This window comes from Loxodonta africana, chromosome 6 (assembly GCF_030014295.1).
Source record: "Loxodonta africana isolate mLoxAfr1 chromosome 6, mLoxAfr1.hap2, whole genome shotgun sequence".
NCBI lineage: Eukaryota > Metazoa > Chordata > Mammalia > Proboscidea > Elephantidae > Loxodonta > Loxodonta africana.
In genome coordinates this window covers 23,392,200-23,410,231 of record NC_087347.1, presented here as the reverse complement: position 1 = coordinate 23,410,231, position 18,032 = coordinate 23,392,200, and the positions used below count along the sequence as shown (strand labels likewise).

Sequence of the window (18,032 nt, the reverse complement as noted above, 5' to 3'; positions counted from 1 at the left end):
ATAAAAGAAGACTGCTCTTTAAGTAGACAAGAACCATTCTTTCTGATGAAGCAAAATATAGCAGAAATGCAATCTTTGAGTTAAAAGTATATGGACTGGGTTTCTGGGGTGAACACCCGGGTGATTTGTTAAAAGATGGCCTATAGCATTAATGCTTAAGAACAGCTCTCTAAACAGGAAAGTCATCTCCAAGAATAAGCCTTGGGGCCAGAAAGAGAAGCAGAGTAGAGTCCATGCCTTCCCAACAAATACACACCTCCACCCAGGACTGCACTGCAGTAAAGTGCTCATACCTACATTGAAACCTCCCTTGTGGCAATTGTGAGGATTCCAGCTTGTTTCCCGCTGTCACCTTCTAGGCTCTGAGCCTCCAGTCCACTAGCCTGCACAGCCTCGTAGGGAGCCCTTGCAATTAGAGGAGAGGCTTATTCCTGAAAAGCATTATAGTATTATAGAACTTTTGAGGAAGCTTAGTCTAATTAGCCAAATCCAGTATTTATAAATATGCATGGATATAACCAAAGATCAAAACAGCATAAAAATCAGAGAGCTAAGATGAAAGGCAACAAGTCAAAGCAAACAGAAAAATCCGACACTGGAGTTATAACAAATTCTCAGTTATCTCAACCAATGGAGGATTTGAGGCACAAGAACCCTCAAACTATTTGCAGCTGGCAAAGAAAATGCTTTCTGATTTCTATTCCAGATTTACTGCCCAAAACACAAATTCTACATAGACTGCTATTAAAATGAACTTTTATTCTCTGAGGACACGTGCACTGAGACTTAAACTTTAGCTCTGGCGTCAAGTCCAATAGTTCTACGTGACCCTACACAAGGCACCACTTTTCTAGCTCAATTTTCCTATATATGTTACATGGGGATATTTCTTGTGCCATCTGTCTCAAAGAGATGTTTTAACAATCAAAAGATAAAAAGTATACTTAAAATCTTTTTTTGAAAAGTAAAAAGTACTATACGAATGCAAGGCAATGCTGTTAACTAAAGATAGGCTGACATTGGCGAATGGACAGAATCCAGCCTTGGTTGAAAAGTTACTATGGACAGTTGATATAGGGTCAAGGTGGTCATACCTTTAGAATATTTTCTAAGATGGGTAAATTCATAACCAATTGTTTCTGACTAGTTTTGGTCATTAAGAATGATGCCACAGTATCTTCTTTAGGAGGAAGCTAAGGAAAAGGCCTTTGCATCTGCCAGCTTATTCAAAAGAACGTTCAGGAAGTCCATAGATTCTAGAGCAAGAGTTGCTGAATAGACAATGCTGGGTCTTGAGCTGTTAAATCCAGGGAACCTAGGAAACGCTGCCAGCGGTTTAGTCATTTGAGGGCACCACTCACCAAGGACCACCAGAAAGACAGCTTGAAGCAATCACAGTCTGGCTTGTGTCAGAGACTAGAGACATGGATGTCTGCATGGAACAGGCCTCCCTGACAACCAGGTTTAGGTATTTACTAAATATACAATATATTTATCAAACAACTCCTGTGTTCCAAATGATGGACCAAGCTACTTCCAGGACTAACAAGCCCAGATCATACTCAAAATGGAAAGAAAGTGATATAACAGAGATTGTGAGGAGTCACGATAAACTAGAATGACTTGATATGAAGTACATTAAAACGATATGCCTAAAAGTCATGTGATAAAGGAAAAAAAAAAATTTTCCACAGTACTTTTCAAGTTGAGGTTTTAATAGGGCTCTTCATAAATCTTACCAAATTCTTTGCTAAAATGTGCTTTACATGAAAAGGGATAAGAGACACAGCAACCAACTATCTAGACCTTGCTTGGATTCTGACTCAAATAAATCTACAATAAAAACTACCTTTATGAAACTGGGAAAATTTGAATACTAGGCTAGATATTTGATGATCTTATGGCATGATAACGGTGTTAGATTATTAAAAGAAAAAAATAAGAACAAAATAGAAGTAGTGATCTTTATTTTTCAGAAATATATACTAAAGTATTTACTGACAAAATATTATAATGCCTAGGATTTACATTAAAATAATATGGGGAAGTAGGTGGGGGTATAGATGAAGGAGACTGGTCACGTGTTGACAGTTGTTGACACTGGGTGCTGGGTTCATAGAGGTTAATTACACTATTTCCTCTACTTGTACATGTGTTTGAAAAATTTCATAATGCAAAAAAAAAAAAAAAATTTTAAGCATATTCATCGACGGTGACTCATTCTTACCTCTGCTAGAATCTTTTACTACAATGTCTGAGATTTCAAACAGCTTCAGAGGAAGGGGCATCTTCCGATTCGCGGCTATTGTCTTTAGAAGGCCAGGAAGAAGGGTAGTGCGTGCCACCTGCAGGAGAAGACGTGAAACTGCACTGACCAAATGGGAACCAAACAGATCTTCTCGGTTAAAGACAAGCCAAAAGACTCCTTGGCTTCACAGGAAGATATTTCAGGAAAACCCAAATCATTTTTAATTGTCAATTCCAGGACCACTAAAATAACTGAAAAGACTCTGGCTTCCAAACTTACAAAATGAAAAATCAGAAATCTGATTAAAAGTAAGTGAGCAACATGCGTCTGCTTCGACTCAACCCCTACAAGTACGCCAGCACAACCAACCAGACCACATCCCGCAACTACCCAGCGTCCCTCTGAGATGACGGCAACATACGCAAGCCATCCCTGCCCCTCTGTTGATAGGGAAAAGTGGCACACATCAGTAATGATAACCTGTTTATCTGTTGATAAAAAAAAAAACAAAAAACGATAAAGCAGGGGTAAAATATAGAATCTGTCAAGTCTAAAAGACATACTCACTGTCATTTCTAATGTATTTGATGCAGAAATATTGATTCTTAAAACCGTGCTAAGCCATAAGTATTTATAGTACCATTTAATGGATTTCTGTTTGTTTTCTTCCCACTTACACAAAATAGGTACAACAGGCTGTAAACCCTAAAGAACATAAGAGATACCATATCTTAATAAACCTATCAAACTTGATTAATAAAACTGGGAGAAAAAGGGAAATTTGGAATAAATCAAATAAAAATCCATTGAGATTTACTGAAAATCACTCTAACCAAATACAGTGACCTCAAAAAACATGAAAACTTGTTATCGCAATTCTTCCGAAACCAGTCAAAGGATTCTTCAAAGCTCCGGTACCGAATGTCGAGGAAGAATCCAGGTACTTGACGCATATTATTTACCAATCGGTTATTTAATTAGTGTAGCTCTAACCTAGGTAGCTCTACGGAATTTAGTAGGTTTAATATTTACTATTAAAGTATCATTCTCATTAAAATCTTTCTAAACTCTACATGAAACTGCCAATAAACTAGAAAATTACAATGAAAGACAAAGACAGCAGAGTCAAGAATTTAATGGGGGTACTGAGAACAGGTTTTGATTCTTTTATTACAAATGAGTAGAAAAGAGATGAAATTTGAAAATAATATTTAAAAAATCAATTATGAAATGAAAAGTTCAGACTAAAGAGACTGGGCCATTTACAACAATTAAAAAAAAAAAGAAGAGATTGGGCTAGATAGCACAAAGCAAGTGAGAACCAACTATAAAGTTAACTAAAAAATAATAAAAAAAACTTTTAAGAATTTTTGCCAGCAAAGCCTGTAAGAACCAACTACAAACTTACCCAAAAAGAGATTAAAAAGCTTGTAAGACTTTGTCATTTGAAATATAATGACAGAAGCGCCTTTTCCTAACCCATGCATTGCTTCTTGGTTTTTACCTAAATTCTTATCTACTTAAAATTCGTACCTGAAATTCTGCTGTTTTAGGATTACTTATGTGCACTGCCTTTGTTGCAGAGATATCCAAACCAAGTTTATCAGCAATATCTTCTTGGGAGCACTAAGAAGTACATACAAAATAGATCAATATGGAAAAACAGTGGCTAAATTTAATATAAAAATTATTTAATGCTGTAAGTCAACTTATGATGCTCTTGTAGCAATGTACATTCTCTACATAAGTCAGTAAGTTAAGAAGAAGGTAAGCATAAACATACATCTATTAATTTCAGGCCCATAGCAGATGCAACTTAACATTAATAGTTCTCTTACCAGAACTTCTAACCTTGATTCAGAGCTAAGGTGAATGTTCACATGGAGATGGTGGTATTATCTGCACCTCCGGTCTTATTTATAGATTCCTTACCCACTCCCTAAGTCTTACACATTTCTCTGTCTTTACCTAAAACACCCCCCCAGCCCTACTTGCAGCCATCCCGGAAACCAGTGTGGTAGGTAGAAGTCAGCCCTGGTGGTACAATGAATAAGCACTTGGTGGTTCAAATCCATCCAGCCACTCCTTGAAAGAAAAGGCATGGCGATCTGTTCCTGTAAAGCTTGTAAGCTTAGGAAACCCTATGGGGCAGTTCAACTCTGTCTTACAGGGTTGGTATGAGTTGGAATCGACTCGATGGCACACAACAACAACAGGCAGAAGCTACACAAATAAACTCACTGACTATTAGACACATCATGTCCAATAAATGAGACGAGATGATAGAAATAATGTGCCTGGCACAGAGTAAGCACTTGATAAATATTAATGATGATGATGATAAATAAATCATTACTAAGAATGAACAATGATTACACACCTTGATGCTAGCTTTCTGGAAAAGAATTTAAAACTTAACATGAAAACTAACGTGCCATCATATTACTGTACTATTTTCCAACATTAGGCAATATCGCTCATCTCACTGTTCTACAAATGGTCTTCAAGGACTAAATGATCTGTTTTCGCTTAGAAAAAAGGATGGTATAGAACAAGTGAACTGGTAACCACTTCCTGCCAGTTCTAGTGACTCTTGCCATGCTTTCTTGGGAAAGATTCTGAAGCCACATCCAGGCTGAGCAGAAGAGGGTGCTGGGATCTATGATGGCTGCAGAGAACAGTGTGTGTGTGTTGGGGCGGGGGGGGCGGAGGGGGAGGGCAGGGCCAGGCCTGTGGCTACAACTGCTTCTTCTATGGCATGGGGAGTTTTTGTAACAAGATTTCAAGATTTAGATATGATGTCATCACTAAACGAGGACATGCAACTTACACGATGCAACTCACTCTCAAACAGAACTAGCACTGACTGTCTCCATAAAAGAATAAACTGCTCCGCAGACACGTGGCTACATAGCTAAGTATATGAGTAACCTTGTGCTTTATCACAAGGGTGGACAATAAGATACAGCAATAAGAAGCAGTTTAAATCAAGGTAGCCTTAAGTGGCAATAGCTAGGTATATTAAAAAAAAAAAAGTTGCTGTCAAGTCGATTCCGACTCATAGCAAACCCCCAAGACAGAGCAGAACTGCCCCATAGAGTTTCCAAGGAGCGGCTGGCGGATTCCAACTGCTGACCTTGGGGTTAGCAGTTGAGCTCTTGACCACTACACCACCAGGACTCCAAGTTAGGTATATAGGAAGGTACATTTTAAAAATGTTATTTATATGTTTATTTTAAAGTGTTAGATAAAAATATAACAAGTAAATGAAGCCCATAATTTTTACAGATATTATTGCTTATAAGGCCAAAGTAGGTATTTTGTATTAAAAGAGAGTTAATTTAAAAGAAAATATTATAACCAGCATGCAGATATAGCAAAAGTCATAATGATGAGATGTGAATTCCTGATATTTGGAAAATGAAAAACTATTCTTTAGAAAGAGGGGCTGTTACTCTAGTGCGAAACCAGACGCACCTATACAGACCCTCTTTGCACCTGAGGCTTCTAACTTTCTAAACACCTTTAGTGTTGTAGTTCCTAGAGGAAAAGTCTTCTCACAAATCGGAAACTTTCCACCACCCTGCTTCTTCCCCCCTAGTGGAACTGTGTTTTAAAGTGACTTCTGACAGCACTGTTCCCAACAGCCCTGGTGTGGCAGCTCAGTCACAGGCCTGGGATGCAGACAGGCCTGGGCTTGAATACCTGGTCCACAGTGGGCTGGCTCTGTGGCCTGGGACCAGTTACTTAAACTAACTGCTGGTAAGACAGGAACGCCTGCCTCACAGGGCTGGACTGTGGAGAAATGGGACTAGGTCCACAGAGCCCTCGGTGTGGGGTGAACACTCTGCAGAGCCACCACAATTCGGGGTCAGAGTATGTGCTCTTCTCAGGGAAAATACATGCAAAACTGTTCACAATAGTTAGTTCTGTTAAGGAAAATAGGATTTGAAGTGGGGAAGGGAACTGAAGGGGAACTCCCATGGTTTAGTCTACATAGCTCTGTAAAGTCTGAATCTTTTGTATTCCTGTGCCATTTATATAATTTCAAAAAATAAAAATAAACTTCTCTGTTTTTTGCATTTCATTTTACATGAAATCACCGATGCTCATGTCTCCTTCTCTCTCTCTCTATATGTACATACACACAGAAGAAATACAACCAGAATGCTCCTTACAAGTGAGGATGGCAAGACTTCAGCTTGCTTCCTTTGGACACGTCATCAGGAAAAACTGATCACTAGAAAAGGACATTATGGTTGGTAAAGTGAAGGGTCAGTGAAGGTGAGGGAGGCTTCTTGTGGCATAGGTTGACACAGTGGCCGGAATGATAGACTCAAACACAGCAATGATCAAGAAGATGGTACAGGACCAGGCAATGCTTTGTTCTGCTATACATAAGGTCACTATGGATTGGAGCTGACTTAACGGCACCTAACAACAACATATATATATGTATATATACATAAACACAGAAGCACATATGCGTGTGCACGTGTGTGTATATATGTATATATACATGTATGAACAACATGGTTCTACAGACCCAGCATACATAGTATGGGGCTATGGAAAAGCACTTAGGAACCAAAGGTCAGGATTCTGGTCACAGTTTTGCTTCTGTGTAAAATTGTTAGGTACTTATCCTCTCCAGGCCTCAGGCTTTTTCACTGGTGTAGTACCTGGCAAACAAAAGATGCTCAACAGAAGTTGTGGGGAGAATAACTGCTCAACAAGAAAAATGAAGGTGTTGAACTAGAAGATCGCTAAGGTCCTTCCAATGTTGATGTGCCATGAACTGGAGATGCTCAAGAAAGGGCCGTGAGAGAGGCCGTATCTCCTTATGGTCACTCCTACTCCCACCTCCAGTAAATACTCTAAAGGGGTGAGAATTTTAGGGCTAAAACGAGCTATCTTTTTTGGTTGTTTTTGTGTGTTTTGCCCTCGGTTGTTAAGCTGAAACTTAGTTGAATACTCAGGAACTACACTGTATGCATCACAGAAATGCTCAGCAAAACAGAAAAGAGAATTACAAATTGCATACACATTTTATTCTTTCAAATGGTCAATCTGGTGGCGGAGGGGAGCATCCATCTCTTCCTGTAATAAAAGTCATTTCCTGATTTAGGCTTTTTATGTCAGCTTTTCAACTCAAAGCAAATGTTTGTGAACACATTCAAAGACAAAGAAATAAGTTTAATGTGGAACAGTCCAAAAGCCCTTAACCAGGGTGGCATCTCGTAGGCATGGCCATAACCAAGTTAAGACCAAAAGTTTCTAAATTGATAAACTTGGTTCTGAAATTCATCAGAAACCCTCAACATTTACATGATACTATAAAATATGTTGCCATTTAAGTCACTTTTTCTAGTCCTTCATATTTTTCTGTTACTACAAAAGAAATCTTCAATACTTATTTACCAGATATGGTATAATCTCAAATAACAAAGCCATTCTTCTAGAACCTGGAGATTTTAGTTGTCTAGATTTTATAAATTCACATAGGAATCGTAGAATAAATAATTTAGAGATTCAAAGTAAACAAGCAGCTGAGCAGAAAAAGCACGTAAGACGTACCAGAGCAAAGGTAAGCCCCTCAGTGAAGCCAGCTGCCGCCATGTCATGTCTTAGAAGTTCTGTGAGCTTATTAAGAGGAAACTAAAGAAAAAAAAAAGGATTCATTGTATTTCCATCAATCAAATTTCCTATTTTTTAACAAAAAGATTCAGACAGAACACATCATTAAAGAGAAAGCCTTTCTAAGGTACTGTTAGTCCCACCATCACCTCCTCCCCACGCGTCACCCCACTATTCATACAGATGCACAAATCCCCTCTCCCACACACCATGCCTACCTTCAACCCCAGTTCAGAAAATGAATTTCCCAGTTTAGAGATTCAAAAGGGCTCCAAGCTTGAAACCTGTCTTTCTTCAAAGAACTAGTCATCACAGGTTTTCAACTTACTCTGATCAATTGGGCATCTCTTTTGTATCCTCCCAATAGCAAAAGCCTCTCATAGCATGCCAAAATCCTGTTTAATCTCTCTGTTCGGCTTTTCTCCCAGTCCTCCTGGCACTCAGTAATCAGTTCCTAACAATAAGGTGTCTTTATTTAAAGGTGCAATCTTACTTGATTAGCTATGGTGTACGTTTTCGGAAGACTCATCTGAATGTTGTTATATCCATAAGCAATGGCGGCATCTTCTACAATATCACAGGCATGGATAATGTCAGCTCTGGTTGGAGGGATTTCAATCTCGATCTGATTCCCATTGCCTATGACTTCTGACTTTAAATGCATCCTGGTCAGAAGTTTTGCAAGATTTTCTGGAGTTTCTCTGAAATAGGAATGTATGAAACATAAGCTTCACTGGATTATTTAAAACATGTTAATATTCTGCTTTAAAATATCCTACTACCTGAAACAGTAACCTTTCTTTTTTGAGTTCCATTTTTGTTAGACCCTACACATCCTAAGAGCTGATGTTCCATCAACACTTAATTGACTCTGAAGGGGAATCAAAACCCTCTTCCAAGCATTCTTTCAGGAAAGATTAAATACTCTCACATGCACGTCATTCTTGAGTTCTTTCAACAGTAAGTAAGTGAAGTTTTCAGAGCATACCTGATTCCAATTTTTTTGTTAATTAGATCAGCTCTCACTATCTCCTTTCGGTAAGCCAGCTCCTTAAAAAGAAAAAGAATAGTTGAGAAGCTTAAATTCAGGGCTTCGAACTGGTTCCTTCTGGGTCGCCTCTCTGCTGAGAATTTGCAATCCACTCCAGATATACTGACTCAGAATCTATAGTTTGGAAAGATCCCCAGGTGATTCTTATGTACAATAATTTTGAGAGCCACATTGTTAAAATGTAGATTCAGATTCAGTATATCTAGGAGTAGAAAGGCAAATTCTCAGCAGGGGGTGGAACTGGAAGAAACAATTTGAAGCCCTGCTTAATCATTCCCCATCAGATACCGTTTTTGACTCTTTCCAATTTTCTTGTTGTTGTTGAATTTCATTACCCTCCCAAGAAATTTTCATTAGAGCCAGAGATTGGAAATAAATCCGGTGTTTCAAAACATTATTATGGAGGAACAAATTCATTACATTAGATTCATATATGAACATTTTATTTGCTAGACAATTCACACTGCTGGGAACTAATATAAAACACCAAACATTTTTCTCTTATTTCTGATTAACCACCATTCCCTATAGTAAAATACTGGCACACTGCATCATTTCTAAGACGTTTATAAATCTTGCTAAAGATTTTCCATTTCATCTCATGCAAGCAGGTGTATGTGACCGAGAGAGAATAATTCAAGCAACACAATGTACTGTCTGGCACACTAAGTCTACCGTGTAATGAAGATATTCCTTTCTTATCAGTGCCCAGGTTGGGGAATATAATCTACATTCCATGCTGACAAGCACTTGGGCACTGGGCTTGCTCTCTTGCTCCTGCTACAACAACCTCACCATGTAAAGAACATGGATGGAGGGATGGGTAGGGGGATGGGTGGATGGATGGGTGGGTGGGTGAATGGATGGGTAGGGGGATGGGTGGGTGGATGAATGGATGGGTAGGGGGATGGGTGGGTGGGTGAATGGATGGGTAGGGGGATGGGTGGCTAGGTGGGTGGGTAGATGGTTGGATGGATAAGTAGGTAGACAGAAGACTGACATTCTACAGCCATTATTATGAGCATTGTTCTCATCATCACCATCAGTAAGCAACTTCTTAAATACTTACTGGAAAGGTATGTGATTTCCCATTAGCAAAAACTACCTCAGTTGCTTCAACCCTGAAAAAACAAAAGCCAAAAATAAAGTACTTTAGGAAAAGCCGTTGCTGTGGAGTCAATTTTGACTCATAGTAACCCTGTGGCATGAGTAGAACTGCCCCATAGGGTTTCCAAGCAGCAGCTGGTGGATTCGAACTGTGAACCTTCTGGTCAACACCCAACCTCTTAACCACTGTGCCACCAGGGCTCCACGTAGGAAAAAAAGGGCTGTAAATTCTAGAAATGTGTATAGTTAACAAATCTTCCACTTGATCTACAACTATAGCTTTAACACATTCCATCCATTCGCATTCCAACACTACTGTTGGGTTAATCTTCCTGTTTACAGTATTACTGTCCTATTCCATCGCCACGGGCTCCCATGTCCCTTTAGGCAATGCCCACTTGATATGTTTACTTCCCACTACTCCAAAGCATGTGTCTATATATGGACTCCTTGCCAATATTGATGTACACAGTCTAGGCTTTACCAGGGTGGTTTGTTACACAACCAACACTAAATAAAAAAAAAAACAAAAAAACTGATAGAACCACTAAAATGCATATTAAAAAAAAAAAAAAAGATGCTGCCCATACAATTTCAGTCACGTTTTCTACAGATATTCATTTATTTTTAATTATAATTAATACTCTAGAATAAACTATAATGCCAGCACACAGTAAGGGACATGTAGGTTTGTTAAGTAATTTTTTTAATTGAAAAAGATGTGCTTTGAAAGAAATATAGCAATCACACTGAGATATACCAGGTACGTGCTGTGCTCTTACAGATGCTGCTATGCCTTAGTGTAGCTGTTAGTTCTGCTGTTCCCCACCTTTACTTTCTCAAACTCAATCATCCTTAAACACAGCTTAAGTTTCACTCCTTCACGAAGCCTTCCCAGATCGCCTCATTTGACAGTAACATGCTCTTACAAACACCTAGAACATCACTGAAACTTTTAAAAATACTTCAGTCACTTTTTATTTATTTTATACATTATTTCTGTATATGTCTTATGTTCGAGTTTCAGGAATCATAAGCTTCATTTTTATATTTAGCACAAGGCCTTAATGCCTTGCCTTCAGATCAGTGGGTAATCAATAAAAAGAAACCCAGTGCTGTCAAGTCGATTCCAACTCACAGTGACCCTACAGGACAGAGTAGAACTGCCCCATAGGGTTTCCAAGGCTGTCATCTTTACAGAGGCAGACTGTCACATCTTTCTCCCAGAGCAGCTGGTGGGTTTGAACAGCTGATCTTTCGGTTAGCGGCTGAGCACTTAACCACTGCACCACCAGGGCTCCTTAGGCAATCAATCAAGGTGCTAACTGAACTTACGTGAATTGATTCTCACAATATTCACTGAACATGGTGACAATAATATCAAGGACTATTTTTGCCTGCAAATGGAAAAAAAACAGCATGGTTATCTATAAATATACCTTCTCTTCACACAGATGGAAATGAATATTTAATATAATTTAGTCTCCAAACATCTAAAAGTGGCCATTTACATGTACGTTCTAAAAAAGGAAGTGGAATAAAAATGTATGAGCTAAAGTAGGGCCATTTTTATCGCAGATGTTCTACATTTATGCAATTCTGAGTTATAATCCGAGATTGAGATGAATGAATCACTTGCTTTTCCTGCCCCCACCCTTGGATTCACCAAGTTTCAAAAGACAGAGAAATGGCTAACTACTGGAGAAAATCTTATCCATCTCATAAGTCTCTGCATGGCTAACTACTGGAGAAAATCTTATCCATCTCATAAGTCTCTGCAGCCAGGCTGTCTGATTCTTGGGGCTCAACCACCTATTAGTGGTATGACTTTGGACAAGTCACTCCTTATCATCTCTGTACCTCCGTTTTCTCATCTGTTAAATTAACGTCACTCGGTTATCATGAGGATTAAATGCATATTTTTTTCCCAAAGCATTTTTTTTTTCCAATTAAAAAAAAAAAAAACATTTAACCAACTAATAAGGCCCTTAGTATACGCAAGCCTTGGTTCTAAGCTTTGGAAAAAAATATGGTCATCTTACTGGGATATATGTTTTGCTCATACTTGTTTCACTTGTATGTCTAAGCTTCGGGGAAGATATCCAAAGTCTGTGGACACGTTGTCAGGAGGGATCAGTCCCTGGAGAAGGACATCATGCTTCGCAAAGTAGAGGGTCAGTGGAAAAGAGGAAGACCCTCCGTAAGGTGGATTGACACAGCGGCTGCAACAATGAGCTCAAGCATAACAAGGATTGTAAGGATGGCGCAGGACTGGGCACTGTTTCGTTCCGTTGTGCATAGGGTCGCTAAGAGTCAGAACCAACTCGATGGCACCTAACAGCAACCGTTTTATTGTAACATAAAATACCTTACAATGGTCTTCAATCCTTTAAAATGTATGTGAATGCCATTTATCTGCTCTACTTCTGTTGTTCAGCCTTCTCCTGCCATTGAAGTTTAAACCAAACCTATTGCCATTGAGTCGATGCTGACTCATAGTGACCCTCTAGGACACACGAGAACTGTCCCGTAGGGTTTCTAAGGAGCATGTGGTGGATTCGAACTGCAGACCTTTTGGTAAGCAGCTGAACCCTTAACCGCTATGCCACCAGGGTTTCCCCATTCAAGTTTAGCTTTCTTTAACTGCTTAATTGCCAGCTGACTCTATGCCTTCCCTAACGTGTGTAAAGTCAGAGGCAGTAGAAAAAAGCTTTCATAGCAATCCATTCCAATAAATGTAGTGACAAATGAACAGCTAGTGTTCCATATATTCTAGATATCTTTATATGCATAAATCTTTTAACAATTTGGTAAATAAAACTTCTTTAGAGCCAATTCATTAATTTTTTTCCCAAGTACACAAAGGTATGAAATTATTCAGCATTCAAATTAAGTCAACTAAGAGAAATAATCTGTACAGCTCTCCTTATAGCACTCATCCCAGTCTGTTTATATGAGTATATGGCTAACTCTTTCCAAGAGATTAAAGAGCTCCTCGAAGTCAAGAAACATGTCACTCATTATTAAATTCCTGGCACTGGGAAGACCGTAGGTATTGATCAAATAGTTGTTGAATGAATGAAAGCACCATAACCAAAGTACAGAATATCTACATCTTTCTAATTTTCAAAATATCTAAAATATGTTTATACCTACAAAACAAACACATTTTAAAGTTTAGCCATATATCTTGGCCCAGAAGTAAAATCATTCTCGTCTGATAGTATAAAGATAGGACAAAAATTTTACTTACCTTAGTAAAGTCAGTTCCTGTGCATTCAATAAACACATTTCTAGTCTTTACTGTTATTTTGGAATGGTCCCCTGCAAAGAAAACAAAACAATAACAATAAACAAAATCATTTTCAGAAATATAAGTGGGCTAAAAACTCAGCAAAACGGAAACTACATTTTTAATTTAGGGCATAACATAAATCAGAGGTAAGGGGGTATTCAACTTTTATTTTAAGTCCCCACTGTGAATCAGGAAATAAAAATAAAAAAGCCTGTTTTGAGTGCATACATTGTGTCAGGTGCTGTGCCAAGAACTTAACGTACGTTGTCTCATTTAATATTTACCTTGTGGTAAAGATCACCTACGATGGAGGTGCAGACAAGGCAACTAAGGTTCAGAGGGAGTAAGCTACTTGACCATTAATCACAAGCTAACAGGCAGCCAGGCTGAGATTTGGGTCTAGATCTGGATAACTCCAAAGCCGTGCTCCAAAACACCGTAACTACCACAATCCAAGATCTGAAGGAAGGGAAGACTCTCCTTCCCACTGTGAATCAGCTCATCCTCCTTCTCACCTCCAGCACCGGCAAACATCTATGGCTGACATGTCATTAAATTTTATAAATACATTTAAGTTGCTTCACCAAAAAAGCCTTCAGAAAGGAGTTAAGATGGCAAAATTTAGTTTGAAAGTTTCAGTTTAACTATAAAAATGCAGACCAGACAGAGTTTGACTTTGAATTGAACTACATTAATTGCTTGCTATAACCAGAATAACAACACCTTTTGGAGGAATATAACAGAATCCAGAGACTGGCATAGAAAAATATTTATAAATACTTGTGCATTTACAAATTTCATAAAATCACCAGTGAAATGTTAGATCACTCCATTTCTTGAATGAATGAAAAGAGCTACTACAATCAAATCTACAAAAGACTTGAGATGTTCAGGTTAAGAGTTATTTGATTTGATTCAGCCAAATCTATTGAGAATTCTACAGCAATGTTAAAGAAGAAACAGCGAAATTCCATGAGGCTTTTGAAATAACTCACCATTGATGATTGGAGGCATTGAAAGGACTACACCGTTGCTATCATAGATAACTGGGTACAGAGGTTTATTTTCAATGATATGTAAATAATGTTTAAGCTGGTTGTCAGTCTGGAAAAAAAAATTAAGTCAAATAAAACTTGTCTTTTATTTCTAGCACTATAATTAGCTTACAAAGCTACCTAACATAAAAGAGAGGGGGAAAGTCAGGCGCAAAAAAAAAAAAGGCTCACATTACAGACAGCTCTGAATTTATAAGATATTCTAATATAAATTAATATCTTAATATACTTGTACCACTTCATCTCCTACTGGGGAAAGGTAAACCAAAACCAAACCCATTGTCGCTGAGTCAATTCCGACTCACAGCAACCCTATAGGACAGAGTACAACTGCCCCATAGGGTTTCTAAGGGGGAAAGAGAACACACCTGAGTGTTTTAAAGAGTGAAAATAAATTGGCATCAGGTACCTGAATCATCTCAAACAAAATACAACCATCACTGAACTATTCAGGTAAATAGGAAGAAACTGTTTGCAAATCAGACCAGGATAATAGGTGCTTTTTTGAATGATTCCCACTACTTCCATGCACTGTACAGTGCCTACTGAGTTCACTTTCACTGTCGGGACTCTAAAATGCTAACAATGGGTGATAAACACTTTGCAATTGTTATTTCTCACATAAAATTAGTTAAATCTTAAACCTGCATGAGTTCTAATTATACCTAAATACGAAGGTTACAGTGAGGTATGGCTTATTTTAGGGGTTCTCAATCCTAATCGTACATTAAAATCATCGGAGAAGTTGAAAAAATAACAAACAGAACTATGCCCAGGTCCCATCCTAGATCCAGTGAATCAGTATCTCTGGGCTGGAGCCTATTTTTTCCTTGTGTCTGGTGTTCTTCATTCTCCGTTGTTCCACTTGGGTTGAGACCAAATGATGATCTTAGATGGCCGCTCACAAGGTTTGTGTGTGTGTGTGTGTGTGTGTTTTAGATGAAAGTTTACAGCTCAAGTTAATTTCTCATACAGAAATTTATACACATATCATTATGTGACCCTAGCTGCAATCCCTATAATGTGACATCACACTCCTCCTTTCCACTCCAGGTTTCTCGTGTCCATTCAACCAGCTCCTGTCCCTTTCTGCCTTTCTCATCTCACCTCCGGATAGGAGTTGCCCATTTAGTCCCATGAATCTACTTGAACTTAAAAAGCACACTCTTCACAAGTATTATTTTATGTTTTACAATCCAGTCTAAACTTTGTCTGAAGACTTGGCTTCAGGAATGGTTTTAGTTCTGGGTTAACAGAGTCTAGGGGCCATGTCTTCTGGGGTTCCTCCAGTCTTAGTCAAACCATTAATTCTGGTCTTTTTACACGAATTTGAGTTCTGCACTACACTTTTCTCCTGCTCCGTCAGGGACTCTGTTGAGTCCCCTGTAAGGGCAGTCACTGGGGTAGCTGGGCACCATCTAGTTCTTCTCGTCTCAGGCTGATGCAGTCTCTGGTTTATGTGGCCCTTTTGTCTCTTGGGCTACTATTTTCCTTGTGTCTTTGGTGTTCTTCATTCTCCTTTGCTCCAGGTTGGTCAGGACCAATTGACGCATCGTAGATGGCCAGTTACAAGCTTTTAAGACCCCAGACACCACTCACAAAAGTGGGATGCAGAACATTTTCTTAATAAACTTTGTTATGCCAGTTGACCCAGATGTCCCCCGAAACCATGGTCCCCAGACCCCTGCCCCTGCTACTCTGTCCCTGGAAGTGTTTAGCTGTGTTCCGGAAACTTCTTAGCTTTTGGTTTGGCCAGTTGTGCTGACTTCCCCTGTACTGTGTGTTGTCCTTCCCTTCACCTAAGCTGATTTTTGTCTACTATCTGGTTAGTGAACTCCCCTCTCCCTCCCTCTCCACCCTCGAATATTTTCTTCTATGTTTAAACCTTTTCTTGAATTCTTATAATAGCTACACTAATATATTTTTTTTTATTTATAGAGGAAGGAAACTTTCCTTGTATTAATAATAACTAATGTTTGCTTACAAATTTATATTTTGCAAAGCACTTTCACATACATTATCCTATTTGATCCTCACAACAGACGACAGCCCTGTGAAATAGATGTTACTGCACGGTTTGTTAGAAAACTGAGGTTCAGACTTGCCCGAGGTCAGACGTATAACTGGTAGCCCTCTGACCATACCTTCTCTTTCACTTTGTGAAGCAGTTACTTCACCTTTCACCTCAATTAGGGAAGTTTTTTTTTTTTTTAATTTTGATTGTGCTTAAAAATGTGGAACGCTTCATGAATTTGCGTGTCATCCTTGCACAGGGGCCATGCTAATCTTCTCTGTATCGTTCCGATTTTAGTGTATGTGCTGCTGAAGTGAGCACTATATACTAAAACCAAAACCAAACCCAGTGCCGTCGAGTCGATTCTGACTCACAGCGACCCTATAGGACAGAGTGGAACTGCCCCACAGAGTTTCCAGGGAGCGCCTGGTGGATTTGAACTGCCAACCCTTTGGTTCAGAGCCACAGCACTTAACCACTATACCACCAGGGTTTTCACTATATACTAGTATTTTTTAAAAAAGCACTCATTACATTTCGCTAGTTCCAAGAACTCGCTCTGAAGGAATTTCATGATTTATGCTGGTGGCGTAGTGGTTAAGAGCTCATCTGTTAACCAAAAGGTCAGCAGTCCAAATCTACCAGCCGCTCCTTAGAAACTCTAGGGTGTAGTTCTACTATGTTCTATAGGGTTACTATGCATCAGAATCAACTCGATGGCAATGGGTTTTTTTTTTTTTTATTTCTTAATATAAAGGAGCCCTGGTGATGTAGTGGTTTTAAGTGCTTGGCTGCTAACCAAGAGGTCAGTGGTTTGAATCCACCAGCTGCTCTGTGGGAGAAGGATGTGGTAGTCTGCTTCCGTAGAGGCTTACTGCCTTGGAAACCCTATGGGGCAGTTCTCCTCTGTCCTATAGGGTCACCAGGAGTCATAATCAACTTGACTGCAGTGAGTTTGGATTTTTGTATTTGCGTAATATAAAAGAACATTTACCTTGTATATGTTCATCAGTTCACAGGCTGTATACTCCTTGGTCTTATTTAGAGGCTTGAATTTGATATCTGAAGGACGCTTTGCAGTATAAGTAAATGGGCCTGACAAAGTGTCCAAATCATGAGTACCAATAGCAACCAGTGCTCTTTTTCTAAAATGTTAAAAAGAGAGAGATATGTGAATATTCCAAAGCAGAAATTCTAAAGATAACACAGACAATCTAAGAAATTATTTTTTAGATACTACCCTAAAATAAACTGTTGCTAAATGGCACCTTTTTTTTTTTTTTTTTTTTTTAAATGGCACCTTTAGGGGAATACAATGAACAAATTCTCTCAACCATTAAGAATAATGAGAAATTACAAAACTACTTAAAACACATTACCACATTTTTATACAAATAATGTGCACCTTCTCCGTTCGTTTGCCAACTGCTCCCTCCCCTGAGAGGTATTTTCATAAGCACCACTATGTCAATTTTTTCACATGTTGCTGTAAAAAATAATTAGCATAGTGTGCTTATGAAAATACCTCATGGGGGGAGGGAGTGGTTGGCAAACAAACATAGAAAGTGCACATTATTTGTGTAAAAATATGGTTTTTTGGCTGAAATATATTCCTTGTCACTATG

General features: G+C 38.7%; 1 protein-coding gene and 1 non-coding gene across 3 annotated transcripts in view; both read right to left on the bottom strand.

Annotated features, from left to right (window-relative positions):
* FARSB (phenylalanyl-tRNA synthetase subunit beta) overlaps positions 1-18,032 on the bottom strand; it is a 59,939-nt gene that overhangs the window by 26,415 nt on the left and 15,492 nt on the right. For both annotated transcript variants that reach the window (XM_010601660.3, XM_023541128.2), the window contains exons 6-15: positions 17,402-17,552; positions 14,334-14,442; positions 13,297-13,367; positions 11,379-11,440; positions 10,006-10,057; positions 8,874-8,935; positions 8,379-8,586; positions 7,826-7,906; positions 3,782-3,874; positions 2,228-2,345 (exon numbers count right to left, since the gene is read on the bottom strand). In XM_010601660.3, coding sequence (XP_010599962.1) covers positions 2,228-2,345; positions 3,782-3,874; positions 7,826-7,906; positions 8,379-8,586; positions 8,874-8,935; positions 10,006-10,057; positions 11,379-11,440; positions 13,297-13,367; positions 14,334-14,442; positions 17,402-17,552 — 1,007 coding nt within the window. The remainder of the gene's footprint in view (positions 1-2,227; positions 2,346-3,781; positions 3,875-7,825; positions 7,907-8,378; positions 8,587-8,873; positions 8,936-10,005; positions 10,058-11,378; positions 11,441-13,296; positions 13,368-14,333; positions 14,443-17,401; positions 17,553-18,032) is intronic.
* On the bottom strand, positions 16,622-16,728 carry LOC111749493 (U6 spliceosomal RNA). Its single transcript, XR_002784626.1, has one exon. It is a non-coding gene; the product is annotated as a U6 spliceosomal RNA (small nuclear RNA).